Source organism: Peromyscus eremicus, chromosome 8a (genome assembly GCF_949786415.1).
Source record: "Peromyscus eremicus chromosome 8a, PerEre_H2_v1, whole genome shotgun sequence".
In the NCBI taxonomy this organism is placed as follows: Eukaryota; Metazoa; Chordata; class Mammalia; order Rodentia; family Cricetidae; genus Peromyscus; species Peromyscus eremicus.
The window spans coordinates 99,872,743-99,888,803 of record NC_081423.1 but is presented as its reverse complement, the minus strand read 5'-3'; the positions used below and the strand labels follow the sequence as shown (position 1 = coordinate 99,888,803).

General features: G+C 54.4%; 1 protein-coding gene across 1 annotated transcript; it reads left to right on the top strand.

Annotated features, from left to right (window-relative positions):
• The first annotated feature begins 9,100 nt into the window (after window positions 1-9,100).
• LOC131917124 (uncharacterized) lies at window positions 9,101-14,858 on the top strand. Its single transcript, XM_059270757.1, has 7 exons — window positions 9,101-9,482; window positions 10,918-11,001; window positions 11,451-11,539; window positions 11,945-12,130; window positions 12,920-13,057; window positions 13,219-13,411; window positions 13,890-14,858. Exons 1-7 carry the CDS (start codon window positions 9,101-9,103, stop codon window positions 14,171-14,173), a joined length of 1,356 nt encoding a protein of 451 aa, XP_059126740.1. The 3' UTR covers window positions 14,174-14,858.
• The last annotated feature ends 1,203 nt before the right edge of the window (window positions 14,859-16,061 follow it).

Here is a 16,061-nt window from a genome sequence, read left to right as displayed (position 1 = left end):
CACAGTAGCTACGATGAGTCAGCATAAATATAAAGTGGCGGATGTGAACACCACCCCTAAGCTCTGGAACATCCCAGCAGGAGCCACAGCCACAGTGGGGTGTGTGGTTTTCCTAACAGTCTCCGGGCTGAGGAACTGTGGGTCCAGCTACTGACCAGAAACTAGACAGTCTCATGTGGCTTGTTGATAGTCTAGGAAAGGATCAGGACAAGAATGGTTTCTACTGACTGCAGTTTACTTAACAGCACAGTGAAGTCCAGACAGTCTTAAGTTGGGGACATCTGTGAGAACACTGCCCCTGAGCAAAGCAGGGCATGACTGTCCAAAGACTCAGGTCCTAGGTAAGAGGCTAGGCAGATGTTTTTGCCCACACTCCTTGTGACCTGAGATGCCAAGTATACCAGGGGGCCAGGGAAGCCTACCAGGGTTGTCAAGTGGGCCAGTCCTGTGATTCCGCATCTCCAGCAGATCCAAAGCCTCGAACACGTCCACACAGATCTTTCCATGCCCATGTCCCAAATCTTCCCATGCTTTCTCCTGGGCTCTGGCCCCAGGCTGCAGAAGAACACAGGGAACCCAGGGAACACAGGGGAGGTCTCAAGAGAGGCATGCCTTGTGGGTCTTCAGCCAAACCCACAGGGGCACAGGGAGGAACACTGCCTCTGTAGGCTGGATCCTGAGCCCAGGGCCAGAGTCCTCTCCTGCACACAGCACTGGACCAGTGGCTAATGAGCCAAACCCATCCCGCAGCTGGCCACCCTGCCCCAGAATCTGACCCCTTTGTCTTCCGGCCTGATGATGCGGAAGGTCAGACCTGGGGCTCCAGAGGGGCAAGAATCTCCGCAGGCAGGGGGCTGACCCTGCAACTCAGGCCAGGCTCAGTAGCAGGAAGCTTGAGAGGCTCAGTGCCAGTAATCGAGATGCAAGAGATTAGAAGTCTTGCTGCCTGATCAGAAGCCGCCTGAAGTTAGAGGACAAGTTCCTGGAAGAAGAAGGAAGTGGCACAGTAAATAATGTCAAAGGCAGTTCTGCCCAGGCCCCAGCTGACAGGAGCCAGGCCGCCCTGTGAGCAGGGAGCTAGGGAGCTGGCCTGGAGGGAGGGGCAGGACCCAGGAGGAGGAGGCAGGGAATATGCAAAAGTGTAGCCTGCTGTCAACTGGAGCTTGAGGCACCTGGGAAGGTGGGCTCCCTCACAGTCTCTAAATACAGCTAGCAGGATCAGGAAGGCGGGCTTCTTCAAAACTCTGCGGGGGAACCTGAGGCTGCTGTCCTCAGTGCCCATATCTGCCACAATACCCAGGCTCTGAGGGAGACCCTTGAGTGGGCACTGAGTCCCATACTCCTCCCTGCTCCCACCCCAATCTAAGATTCTGGAGGCTGGCTGCCTCCCAACCATGCATAGGGGCACTAGCCCCCCAGTGTTCCCCAGGGTGCCCTCTGCTCTTCCTAACCTTTGTCTCTCTCTGTTGGGCTCCCAGGCTCCAAAGCTGCCCCTCAAGTTCTCCTTAAGGCAGATCATGGCTTGGCGGTCCCTGACCTCAAAGTATGGAACTGCCAGATGCTGCCGTTCCAAGGCATCCAATCTCAGCCTTTGTGACATCTGGGGAGGGAGATGATGTTGGAAGTGGTGAGATTCGTTTCAGCCTGGCCAGAGCGGACCTGGGTGTAAGATGGAGCTGGCTCTTACCAGGAAGTAAAAGCAAACCCAGTCATGAGCTGGTCATGACTGTAACATGTGACTACTCCCCTGACTGGAACAGTAACACATGACTACCTCTCCAGTTGGGCAGAGGGAGAATACACAGGGTGTGAGGGTATGTGGTCTCCACACTGGCCTGGCAGAAACGCTCAAAAGTGACCAGTGTTGGTGAGGTTACCTCTATCCTGCCCGCTCCTGTGATGGAAACCCTCCCGCTCTCAGGAGTCCTTCCTTCTAAGTCCGTATCTGATCTGCTCGCTCCTTGTCTGCATGTCGTTACTCTTCATGGATGTGTGATAACGAACCCAGAAGCCATAAGCTCGGAGCAGCTTTGGCGACTGTGGATGGTCCTGCACCCTAGCTCTTTCTTTGGGTCCAGTCCCCTTTGGTCCCCACCTTGTGTCCTGTAGCCTGTCATACCAGTCAGAGCAGAGCATGATGGCCATCTTGAGGCCCATAGGGCAAGTGGAGACTCCAAAGAGGGGACCAGACATCTCTCGTCCACGCTGCTACTGTTTGGAAGGGGCACAGCAGATGGTGAAGACACACATTGAGGATGCACACAGCACCATTTCCCCTTGCAGAAGATGAGGAGTGAGAAAGCCCGCGACCTGCGGATGCCGAGGAGAGCTTCATGAAGGCTAATCACAAGTTCGGCATAGTGGCAAACAACTTTAACTCAGCACCCAGGGAGGCAGAGGCAGCGGATCTCTAAGAGTTCAAGGACAGCCTGGTCTACATATGAGTTCCAGGATAGCCAGAGCTATGTAAAGAGACCTTCTCTCTCTCTCTCTCTCTCTCTCTCTCTCTCCATATATAAATGCCATACAAGGTAAGAGCAAAGCACAGATGGAGGGGGGAATGGTGCATATATTTCCCAGAGGGAGTAGGTCACAACATTTATAAGCTAACCACTGACTAGCTGGTCCTCAGGAAGATAGACCCTTTGCTTAAAGGGAGTCCAAATGGCCCAAACACAAAGCAAGGCCTTGCATGATCCAAGAGGGCTGGAATAAGTCTGATGACGCAAGTGTCATCCAGATAAACAGGCATCAGGGAAGTCGGGGGGGGGGGGGGCACACTACTTCCATCCCTTGGGGAGATGGCTTTCAAAAGAGGTAGCCTGTTGTGACTCACTGGTTCCACCCCAGGACGGTGTGCCACAGAAGTAGAGGTACTGGAGCCAGGAATAAGGATGCTCCTGGCAGCACACAGCTACTCACCCGGCACAGCTGAGGGCCTCTGAATCAAACTGTGTCCTAGGACCTGTGAGATAGCCTGAGGACTTGAGTTCAAGCCCCGGGACCCACGGGGTAGAAGGTAAGAACTGACACCCTAAAGCTTAGGTCTGGAGTAGAAAGGTGCGTGGTCACCACAGAGAGGGTGGATGGCTCTCAGGAAGACGGTGCCTAACTATACGAATTCCACACATGGTTCAAAATCCAGCCACAGTCCACTCCCCTGAGAGATGCACACACGCTAGTAAAACAGCAAGGAAAGCAGGTGATGAGCAGGGGGGGTGGGGGTGGGAAGGAAGTTTCTGGAGCCTGGCCATGGTCCACTTCTTCTTCTTCTTCTTTTTTTTTTTTTTTTTCTTTAAAGATAGTTTCACTCGGTAATCCATGCTGACCTCAGACTCATGGCAATCCTGCTGCCTCAGCCACTGGCCAAGTGCTAGGATTGCAGGTAGGCCTGAGCTACCACCACAGCCAGCTTCATAGTCCCCTCTCGATGGGAGTGGCCACGACATGGGAGTTCATTTGCTGTTCACATTTGTTTGTGACACGGCACAAATATGCTTCGTGTGCTTTTCTGTAAGAGAGTTAGATTTCATCACTGAGAGAGAAAAACAAGAGACGGTGTGAGCCCTGGGATCCAGCCATACCCAGCTCTCCCACAGCCCAAGCTGAGGCAGGCGAGCTGATGCGAAGTGCATAGGCATTCTTGGCCTCAGAAGCCCACTGTAGCCTGTCTGCAGAGCGACCTGCCTGCTGTCACCCTGTTCCCACTCCCCACCCCCAGGCACAGCCCTGGGTCTCCTGATATGTCTCAAGGCAAAACCTAGCCAGCGGGGTCTCCTCCTAGGGAGGTGCAGAGACTTGGAGGAAATGCTTTCCCATTCCCAACTCTCCATCAAAGCAGGAGGCCTTGGCATGGTAGAGCCACATGAGCCAAATGCTTGCCCATTGCTAAGCCCAGCCAGCTCCCCCCCCCTTCTGGCATCTGCCCTTATCCCTCCCCCATGCTGGGAATGGTGATGTCCCCAGTCTCCCAGGGTGGTGGGCCTGGGTTGGACCAGTGCCCTATAGAGGGGTGGGCTGAGTGGATGAGAAAGACATTTCCCCGTGTTTACTGGGGCCCAGCTGCTATCTACAGCTCCAATCTGCTGCCTCTCTTTATCTCTGAGGGACCGCCTGGGTTCCCAGCAGCCTCCCCGCTGCTCACTTCCTGCCAGTGGCCAGTATTACAGGAATACGCACACACAGCACACTGAACTAACTCAGCATGTGAGTGTGTGTGTGTGTGTGTGTGTGTGTGTGTGCATGGGTGCTCACGCCCCAGAGCTTGCACCAGCCTGGCCAGGTGCCAGGGAGTCAAAGGTACTCCCAGAGGCAGCTCCCCCCAGAAATCCTGACCTGAGTCTCTTAGAATCCTCCCTCAAGTGGCCAGAGATGGTGAGGGTGGGGCTGATCTTGATGTTCTCCTGACTGTCCTTGGGGGCAGGACAGCGCCTGTTCTCATGTGTACCAAGATCAAGGGGCCCTGAACCAAGTGTCCCCCGTCAGCCACTCAGTTGCCACCAGGATGACCTGACCTCAGGAACACACATATATGCAGGTTGCCCCATGTCTCCCTCCCTCATTTGCCACTCAGCTGTCATTCACCAAGTCCCAGACTGGGCACTGGGCTAGCACACAGGGTATGACACAAAACGCCCCCGGCTGGCTTTGGTGTTTAGTGCATCAGCTGCACAAGTGACAGAGATGTGCACCTGTGGCCCAGGGCAGTGGGAGGAGAGGTGCCTTGTGTACCCCAGAAAGAGGGCCCACTCCCTCCCTTGCTGAGTTGGGCCGGGGGGCTTCCTAGTGGAAGATCATTTCAGCTGAGACCCAAAGACCGAGGAGGTGGTGACCAATGACGTGCTGATAGCTGGGAGGGGGCAGGGTCCAGACAGAAGGGAGACAGGTACTGGGAGGGCAGGGAAGAGCAAGGAAGCATATTTGGGGAACAGAGCGCCACAAGGCGGGCTGAAGTTCTGGTGAAAAACCCCAGAAAAAAAGCTGCATCGAGTCTGGTTGGGTGAGGAGTGGCTGGAGAGATGGCTGAGCTGGTAAAGGGCCGGTCTTGTAAGCACAAGGGCCTGGGTACCATCCCTGTACTCTGTAAAAAGCTGTAATGGTGGCCAGCATTTGAAATCCCTGCTCTGAGGAAGCAGAGACAAGCAATTCCTAGGATTTGGCCTACCCTAATCAGTGAGCCCCAGCTCCTAGTGAGAGACTCTGTCTCAAAAATAAGGTGGGCAGCACCAGAGGAATGACATGTGAGGTTGACCTCTAGGCTCCGTGTGCATGGGCACACACACACACACACACACACACACACACACACACACACACGCGCGCGCGCGCGCGTGCACACACATGCACATAAACACCAAATAAAAGGGCCAAGTATGGCAGGCACTCAGGCCATCCTGCCCAGAGTACTGGCTATGAGGAGAAGGAGACAACTGGCAAGGTGAGGTGACCCCGTGACCTCTGCAGAGGGGACTCTTTAGCACTAACAACCGCAAACAGACCATAATTAGAGAGAAAAAGGGACGGGGTCAGCCCGGGGACCAGGAAAAAGCCAGAAGACAAAAGGAGCTGGTTCAGTGGGAGATTCCTTACCCTACCCAGAGAGGGTGGCTTGTCCCCAGCTCTCACCAGTGATACAGTCTACAAATGACACAGTTCAAGAATTAAAAGGCAAGCCTGGCGGCGGTGGCGCACACCTTTAATCCCAGCACTCGGGAGGCAGAGCCAGGCGGATCTCTGTGAGTTCGAGGCCAGCCTGGTCTACAGAGTGAGTTCCAGGACAGGCACCAAAACTACACAGAGAAACCCTGTCTGGAAAAAAAAAAAAAGAAAAAGAAACAAATTAAAAGGCAGAAAGGGTTGGAACACAACTGGTATCAGCAGAGAAACCTCCAGCGCGGCAGACAGGATCAGCAGGTAAGGGAAGGTGTTTACTGGGTGATGTGCACAGCTGCAAACACACAGAGCGGCCAAAAACCCGGTGTCTTGTCCAGGCCTGCGGGTTGGAAAGCCTCTGAAGTGTTCCATCCCTAATTTAGGGTTGGTCAGTTTGAAGAAACCTAGGAGGGTCGGGTATCCCAGAACTGTTGTGTGATATGTCCTGATTCAGAGCCTCAAAACTTGTCCATCAGCAGGGTGTCAAACAGTGGGAGACAGAAGCTTTTGTCTCAAGTCAGGAGGTTGAGGAAGAAGATGGCCATCTCGGAAATCTGCCACTTGTTACCTAGTTAAGGATCCCACCCCTATCTGTCTGCCTACCAGGGAGTCTGTCCACCTCCTGGCCACTCAGCAGGATGACTCAAACCTCAGGTACAGCTAGGGAAACATGCAAACATGTGTATGCACAGAGATGCACACAGATCCACCCATATACGTGTTCATATATACACACATACTATCATAGACAATTCATTCAAATAGACACACACACAATCCATACAGATACACACTCAGATACACACCACATACACACACACACACACACACACACACACACACACACACACACACACACGAGATAGAGACAGAGACAGAGAGAGGAGAGAGACACCCAGGCTGAGCTCAGGTACAGTCTCCTCCAAACACACCTGGTTGTCCACACTCAGGCACCAGACAGGAGGACCTAGCAATGGAAACTGTTTGTCCTACAAGCCTGGGAAGAATATGGCTCCCTGGGGAGACAGACCCTCTTGGGAAGGACAAAAGCTGGTGGTCCAGCTATGTCATCCAGGCGGGGTCCTCAAGCCTTGCGCCCTGTCCCCCTCCCCACAGCTGCTTAGTGATTGACAGGGAGCCCCCTGGGAAGGCCTTGCAGTTTCTGAGAGGGTTACAAGCAGGTGGCCACTCTCTGGTCCTGCCATCAAAGGGAGGTGCCTGCTCTTTTGTCCCCTCTCTCCCCTGAGAGCTCCCAGCCCATCCACCCCCCCTTCCCATGGAGTCTTCGCTCCCGCCCCCCATTTCCCAGCAGAAGTGCTGGAGCCAGACAATGAGATAAGGGCTTGTTTTCTAAGGACTGGAATTCGGGAATTAGGCAGAGCTTGTGGGTCAGGGCCAGAGCACCCTGCTATGGGGAAGCAGGGAGCCTTTCTATTAGGTGGAAGGCCCTGGGGCCCCAGGCCTACAGGCACTTGACCTCTGCACCCTTTTAGGATGGTTCTGCTAGAGGTTTGGGAGAGGGGAAGAGTCCCTTATAGTTGGCTCTGTCCCTGCTGGTGGCCTCTGGGCTGTATCTCCACCTCTCCTCACTTCTCCAGCCCCCTGGACTTCCAACAGGGTCTGCCACCTTACTGTGGCCCAAGTAACTCTCCCCTCCTCCATCGCCTGCTTAGTACACCGCCCTCTCTTCAAAAACTGTTGCTTCCTCCAGGAAGCCTGCCTGGCGGCTGCTCCCTCCCAACACACCACTGGCAGGCACAGCAGGAGGAAGACAGAGTAACAGAGAGGGGACCTGGTCAGCATCTGAGACAAGATGAAATCCCTGAGAGGTACCTTGTTAGATTAGGGCTTCTGCTCCATGAGGCCCTTTTCAGACTGGCTTGCTCCCAACCCACCACAGATAGACAACTAGCAGGGCTGAGTCCCCAACCTCCCTGTATGAGGGAAGGTCACTCTTTGGTCCTGGTAAGTCAGAGTGTACCCCACAATAGAAGCACCAAGCTCCAGGGCCTTGCAGCTCCAACATCAGGCTAAACAGCAAACTCTCCCAGGAGCCTGGCACAGGGTCAGTACCGGAAGAGTCCAGCCTCCCATCCTCGCCATAGTGGGGACCCTGAGCACAGCTTGTCTCCTGACACACAGCTGGGAGTGGAGTGGGGGAATCTTATTTTCCTTGATTTCCTGAGACAGAGTCTCTCACTCTAGTGCAGACTGGCCTGAAACTCTCAACCATCCTCCTGCCTCAGCCTCCCGAAGGACTGGGATTACAGGCATGAGCCACCACATGGCCTATCTTTTGCAGTGCCGGGGAATCAATCCGAGGGTCTCACACTTGCTACGTAGGTGGTCTGTCACACAGTGTTCTTGGGCATGACTTCCATGAAGCATCTTGTCTCTCAAGGCAATGGTGTAGGAAGGAAGGGGATTTCTACATACCTCTGTGACTCTGTTTCCCATTACACCCTGGGAGATTATACCTCCAGCCCCAGTTGAAGACATTGTGCCCCCTGCCGGGCACCTAGTTAGTGCTCGGTAAAACCATATTGAAGGCTGGACATGGTAGCTCATTCTTGTAATCCCAGCACTTGGGAAGCTGCAGTGGGATTGTGCAGAGTGAGTTCTAGGTTAGTATGATTGTCTACAGCATGAGATTGTCTCAAAAAACAAACAACCCCAAAACAGGTATTGGAGAGATGGCTCAACACTAAAAAACACATACTACTATTGCAGAGAACCTGAGTTTGGTTTCTAGTACCCACACCTGTAACTCCAGCTCCAGGGTGTCCAAAGCCCTCTTCTGGCCCCCAGTGGGCAACTACACTCATGTGCACATACATCACCCACACATATATACACATCATTTTAAAAGTTTTAAATTCATTTTATTTAGAGAGAGAGAGAGAGAGAGAGAGAGAGAGAGAGAGCACTGGAGATGTATCCTATTTGGTAGAATGCTTGCCTAGCATACACATAGTCCTAAATTCAGCTCCCAACACAGCATAGTCTGGGCACGGTGGCACACACCTGTAATCCCAAGCAGGACAGTCAGAAGTTCAAGGTCACCTAGGCTACGCAGCGAGTCTAAAACTAGCCTGGGATGCATGAGACCCTGTTTCAGAAGAGAAAAATTGAACAGACTCTTAAGGGGCAGCATGGTACCATATATGATTCCTGGACTTCAGGAACTCACAGCAGTGTTTGCAGTGTTTCCTCCGTGTGAAACAAGGACCGTGAGGGGCTGGAGAGATGGCTCAGCGGTATTCCAAGCATCCAGGTTGTTTAGTGTCTGGGACGCTTAACTAAGTTAAATTTGCAGTGTCACGAGCAGTGCCAGGTACATGCTAAAAGTCAGCTGGACGTCAGCTGCATAAAAGATTACCCCTTCAGCAAAGCAAGGAACTGTCATCCCAAATTCTCTGAATGGTAAACACGAACTACAATTCCCAGCATGCTGCGGGACTCACCATCCTGTATAAAGTTCCAGAGAGAACTACAACTCCCAGAGTGCCCTGGGCCTACCCAGCTCCAGTCTGTGCCGGGTCAGAACAGTCCAGCCTCACGGATACCCCGCAGGCCCGGAAGAGAGTATCCACCACTCCTGCAGGCGAGCAAGGCGGGTGCCGCAGCCATGCTCCGCAGACTGGCCCGGGCCGCAGTCCCGGGGCTCAGGGTGCCCTGGGCGCGGTGGTCTAGGAACTGGGCGGGGGTCCCAGCTCAGGTGGTAGACCTGCGCAGCGACACAGTGACCCGGCCAGGGCCGGCCATGAGGCGCGCCATGGCCGAGGCGCTCGTGGGAGATGATGATTACGGCGAAGACCCCACAGTCCGCGGTGAGCCGGGCGAGCAGGCCCGGGGTAGGGGTCCTGACCCCGGGGCGCTCTCCGTGGTGCTGATAGGAGGACAGTATGGACGCAGAATAATGCCTCACATGGCATGTGAGGACGCGCCCACAAGCTAGTTGGTGCACCCTGAGCCCCGCTAGTTCTCTGGGAGATCCTTGGTAATGCAGACTCTTGAGCTCCGCTTTGGACTTAGGGAGCCAGAATCTGCATAATAACACCGGGTGATTTTTGGCCACTGTTACCCAAATGCCCAGATGGATGTTGTCCAGGCTTGCAAAGAAAGGCTCTGAGGTGGCCCGTATCAGGAACAGGGAAGAACCAGGGTTTGAGAAGGTCTGACTGATGACTTGTGACTACTCTCCTGCATTCACTGACTGACTTCACAAAGACAAAACCAATTGAGCGAAGGTTTCTGGGCTTGCTGCACCTTCCCAGGGACAGAATTTCATAACCGGGGTCGATAGTCACTGTTAAAGTGCCTTCTAGTGTTGCTGGGGTGTGTGCAGCTTCGGGGGATCCAGAGATAAACCAGAGATCACCACTTTGACCCCTGGAGGCCTGTTTGTGGGCCCAGAGATTACTGGGGTTGTTACCAGGAACTTCAAAGATGCTGAGCTACTCTGCTCAGCCAGACACCTGGGGTGTAAACAGGTCCCCACATCAAGGCTGGGGAGGTGCTGGCCTTCTGGAGGCTGGGGAGGATGCCTTTCGAACCAGGGGACTGGGAGGAGGGAAGAACAGACCTCCTGAAGGATGAGTGGAAGCGTTCAGGGTGCAGGTGGGGATCTAGATCACTTCAGCACTGGATGTCATGCCACAGAGGGAAGCCACCAAGGGCTTTAGACAGGCCTTTCACTCACCCACCAGCTGCACCCTTTATGCCCTGCCAGCTCCCCAGAGACTCTTCTTCCGTGGTGATGTGGAGAGGAAGTCTGCAGGGAAACCGCAGGGCCTCACCTGCCGGGGCTGATGGGAAAGGAAGAAAAACAGGTGTGAGGTTGGGTGGGAAACGGGGTTCAAACCACAAGAGAGTTTCGGTGGCCTGAGGCAGAGGACTATGGCCCAGGAGGAGGTAACATGCAGAGGATTGACAGAGGGGCCTCTGGACATGGCATGTGGTTACCAGCACTACAGACTACACGGAGGGTAGATGGTCTCCAAGCCCTGCCCATGGGACCATAGGCTCTCATCTGAACACATGCACTTTTTTGGAGGAGGGGTTTAAGACAAGGTCTTTCTATGTAGCTCAGGCTGCCATCAAACTCAGTCATCCTCCTGCTTCAGCAGAGCCCTGGAATTACAGGTATAGACCATCACACCCAGTAACAAGTGCACCTTGAACTGAACCAGGGTACAGTGGCTCTGAGCAATTGTTGATAAGACATTCTCACCCCACCCTCCCTTCTCCCTTCTCCCTTCTCAGAACTGCAGGAAAAGGCTGCAAAGCTGTTTGGGGTGGAGCGGACCCTGTTTGTGCCCACCAACACCATGGCCAACCTTATCTCTGGTGAGTGTCCACCCACCCTCTGAGCTGGGGTTTGTGGCTCTGGTGGATGCATTCACACATTCCTGGGTTTCTTTCGGATGCAGCCAATGGAGCACCCTGGCAGATGGTAACAGGAGGAGTGAGATCTGCAAGTCTCTGCCACTCCCTAGCTCTTCCTCCTCCTCAGTCTTCTGATGGGGCCTGGCCACCCTGCTGGAAGTGTTCTGCAGTGGGCCACAGGGCTGATGCAGGTTGTTAATGTCCAGCATTTACAGCAAAACCATCCCAGGGTCATGTAGCACGCCAGCCTTTTCAACACATGGCAGTGAGTTATCTTGAGGAGTGTGCTTCCTAACTGAGAGGCAGTCTGAGTTCACTGGGGCTCCAGCTCAGCCTGGCCACACTGAGCAGGGGCAGTGGAACCCTCTTGGACCCAGTTCCAAGTCCTGCCCTCCTCCCATCTATCTCAGTGATGGGTCACTGCCGGCGCCGGGGTTCCCAGGTCCTCCTTGGGCAAGAATGCCATCTCCACGTCTATGAGCAGGGCGGGGTGGCTCAGGTAAGGACCGGGCACCACTCCCTTGGGACTTTGGACATCCTCCAGCCAGCTGGGATGCCAAGGTAGGCATCTGCTTCCCAGGTACCAGGCTGGAACCAGCAGAGGGTAGAAAGGGGAGGGCACAGCGAAGCAAGAAAGGGAGATGGGAGGGAAGGCCTGGGCTCAGATTTACTCCTCTGCCTTGGTGCCTTACTGCCCCCTCGTGGGCAGATGGAGCACTAGCACTCCAGAAAGAAGCCAAAGGAGGACTTCTGAACAGAAAAGCAGCCTCCCCAGCTAGGATGCTGTGTGCAGTTGCTCAGAGCAAAGGCTCTGGGTCCCAGAGGTGGCTCCTATTGCAGAGCAAACTTCCTGCCTGGAGGTGCCGCTGGACCCACCTGATCCAGTGTCCTCTCCCACCTGTAGATTGCTGGGGTGCATTCCCACCCCCTCCCAGACATGCCCCATGGCACCCTGGACCTGAATGAGCTAGAGAGGGCACTCACTCGGGGCTTCGGGAGTTCCTACCATCCAGTCTGCGAGCTTGTGTGCCTGGAGAACACACACAGCAGTGCCGGGGGCCGGGTGCTCCCCATCGACTACCTCCGCCAGGTAGGCTCCCACCCAGCCAGGCCCCAATGCCAGCGTACTCTTGACTTCCTGTGCCCCTGAACAGTCCCTATCCCTAGGGACAAATCCCCTCTGACACATACTATGGGTATCCATCAGTGGTCTGACTGTCATTGGGGAATGTGTTGGTCCTAGGCTGAAAATGGCATGGGGTTTATCACTCTGGCTTCAGGCTCTTGGTCTATCTGGGCACAGAAACATCACATGTGTGCAGCACAGGGTGACTTCTCAGGACACAGAGCCACCAGGCTTCTGACTCTAGACCCCTCATGGTTCCTCAAGATGTCCAGCTCTGGGCAATACTGAGAGATGTCTCAGTGGTTAAGAACAGTTGCTGCTCTTCCAGAGACCTGAGTTTGGCTGGATCAAAACACCTGTAACTGCAGCTTCAGGGGACCCAGGACCCTCTTCTGGCCTCCATAGGCACACCACCATCCATGGCATACACCCACACACAAACACATAAATAAAAAGAAACCTTGAGATGGCTCAGTGGTTAAAAGCAGTTGCCGCTCTTCCAGAAGACCTGAATTCAATGCCCAGCACCCACACCAGACAACTCACAATGTTCTGTAACTCCAGCTCCTGGGGACTCCAGCGCCTCTGGTTTCCACAGGAGTTTGCACGCATGTACATATCCACGTGCAGACACACCCTAGACTAATTAATAATACAAATAATAATTTACAAAATCTTTTTAAAAAATGATGCCAAGTCCAGATGCCCTCCCTACACTGGCCCCTCTGACCTTTGCCTGACCTTTGCTCCCAGGTGCGCCTCCTGGCCCACACCTATGGAGCACGGGTCCACCTGGATGGGGCGCGGCTGATGAACGCAGCCGTGGCTCTGCGTGTGCCTCCTGCCCGCCTCGTGGAGCACTGTGACTCTGTATCCTTCTGTTTCTCTAAGGTAGGCTGACCTTCCAGAGGCAGGGCGGTGTGGGCACCCCACTGAGGGTACAGTTGGACCCCTGAGCTCCGGCCCTTCCAGAGCCTGCCAGACCTGCCGGCCCTGGACTGTGCAGCACGCAACCCTCCCCATCTCCAGGAGCCTCTCCTCTCTTCCCTTAGGGCCTCGGTGCCCCGGTGGGGGCTCTGGTAGGGGGATCCAAGGACTTCATTGAAGAAGCCTGGCGCCTCCGCAAAGCCCTGGGTGGAGGCATGCGCCAGGCTGGAGTACTGGCTGCCGCTGCCCTGGTGGGACTGGCTGAGGCAGAGGAGGTACTGCCAAGGGACCATGAGAATGCCCAGAGATTCGCTAAAGGTGCCTGGACCAGCCCCCACCCCCACTCCCCTTTGCTCCCTACTATCTGGGCCTGGATGTCCCCAGCAGCAGGACCAGGTCCCCAGCAGATCTGCACCCTCAAGCCTCTAGCAAGCTTCTAGGGTGGGACCCGGGTCTTCTTGCCTCACCAGGGGCAAGAAGTACTCCATGGGGCACTCACATAGGGATGCACCCAGCTGAGTCAGGGGCCAAGACAGCGTGGAGCCTCCAATATGGGTCTTTTGTGCATTTTCTAAATTTTCGTAACAGTCCTTTGACGTCCCCACATCTGAGACCCAGAGAAGTAGAAAGCAGGATTCAACTCATGTTCCCAAATGCCACATCAGGACTCAGGGTCTGCTTGCCCACAAGATAACCACTGGGCTGCTCTTCTGCCTTCCCTGGCTGGGGGCAGCTCTGGTGGGAGCCCGTGGTTGGCCCGGGGTTGGGGTATACTCACTATCATGTTTGGCTCCAGGACTCCAGGACCTGGCATCACCCATTTGCTGTGTGGATCCTGCCACCGTGGAGACCAACATGGTGCTGGTGCAGGTGGCCGGGCTGCCTCCCGCAGAGCTGTGCCAGCGCCTCCAGGCCGTGAGCGCTGAGGAGGTGGCTCGGACTGGCTGTGCTGTAAGCGTGCTGCTGTTTCCCTGGACAGAACACTCTGTGCGGACTGTGTGGCACCGAGACGTATCTGCTCAGGACACCGAACTGGTGCTGAGGAAGTGGGAGTTTGTACTGAGAGAGTTGATGCCCTGAGGTCAGGGGAGCAGGAACCCTGTGCCTTGGCTAGGATTGAAGTGGGGAATAAGGGGCCCCAGGCCATTAGCCTGGTGAAGGCTGGTCCTTCTGGGGGATGATGACACCACTCAGCCTCTGGTTTCCTCCAGCGACTCTCATGTGATGGCCTCATTCAGTCAGGTAATAACCAGGCATAGGCTGGGATAAGATGTGGCTGAACATCAAGAGAAGGTAATGGCCGGGTGGTGGTGGTACACACCTTTAATCCCAGCACTTGGGAAGCAGAGGCAGGCAGATCTCTGTGAGTTCGAAACCAGCCTGGTCTACAAAGCGAGTTACAGGACAGCCAGGACTGTTACACAGAGAAATCCTATCTTGAAAAACCAAAAGAGAGAGCGAGAGAGACAGACAAACAGACAGACAGACAAGGAAATGGATATAGGAAACAGATCCTAGGCTGAGACATGTAGTATGGCTGCTGCCTGGTGTGCATGAGTCCCGAGTTCAATCCCCAGCATTGTATAAACAGGTGTGTTGACTCGCATCTGTAATCCTAGCATGCTGGAGGATTAGAAGTTCAGGGTCATTCTCAGCTACACAAAGTTTGATGCGAGTCTGAGCTACATGAGACCCTATCTCCAAACAAACAGATCCTTACGTGATTGGCAGAGTTATCAGAGATGGACTGTAAAATAAAGTATTGAAGGAGCTGTGTTAGTTACCTTTATGTCCTGGTTAAATACATGACAGACGCAACAGGTTCGAGTCCCAGCACCCACTTGGCTCAACCATCTCTAACTCCAGTCCCAGGGGATCTGACACCTCTTTTGGCCTCCACTGGCACCAGGCATGCATATAATACATAGCCATGCATGCAGACAAAACACTCATACACATAAAATAAAAAATAAAATGAAAAGTAATTTCAGTATTGGAGCTGGAGAGATGGTTTAGCAGTTATGAGCATTGGCTGCTCCTTCAGAGGACCTGGGTTTGATTCCCAGCACCCGCTTGGCTGCTCCCAACCATAACTCCAGTTCCAGGTGGAGATGGTTAAGAGGCTGCCATGGTGTGCAGGATGATGTGGTGGACAGCAGGGGACTGTCCTCACGCCTCACAAGACTCCAGCTGTGTTTGGGGCTCCCCAGGGCCCAGAGCTTTTCTCCTGTGCCTGAGGTGGTGGTAGAGCATAAAGCAGTGCCTTCTCCTTTGATTTCCCATACTGCCTTCAGGTGATGACAGGCACTATACACTAACCCAGTGCTGGGGAAGGAACTTCCCCCGACAAGCTGGTACCTCAGCCTGCAGGAATACCTCACTAGTTCTCAGAGTTTCTGGTCTTAGGAACTAAAGGGTTAGCTTAAGCTTGGTTTGAGCTTTCCTAATCAATGAATGCTCTATGGGAGCCATCTGCCTCCATGGTGGCTTGTCTGTACCCCCGGCCTTATACCCGTCTGTCTGGGCAAGCCTCTTCTCATGCCAGCCCCAGTGCAGCTGGCTCCCCCTAGCACCAGTGACTGAGAGGCTGAGGCAGGACCTGCGAGGCATTGTGTGCTTTTCCCTAGGTATCCCCAGGTCAGTCCAGACTTGGTATGTCAGAAAAGGACCTGAAGGGGAGGGACCGTCTTCCAGCGATCTGGAGGCTGCTGCTATAATGTATGGATGCTGGCTGGGATGAAGTCTGCATCTAGGAAACACTGAATCCGTATGGTTCAGGCTCTGGTGACATCAGAGGATAAATGGCCAGAGGCAGCCATGGCATGGCAGAGGAAAGGGGAGAGCAGAGCATTTGCAGACAGTGGGTTCAGAGGTAGTGAGCCCTGTGATGCTGTGGGGCCCCTTGGCTGGGCCCACATTTGGTTGCAGGAACTGAGGCACACTCACATGGAAGGTGAGTCCCCTGCCT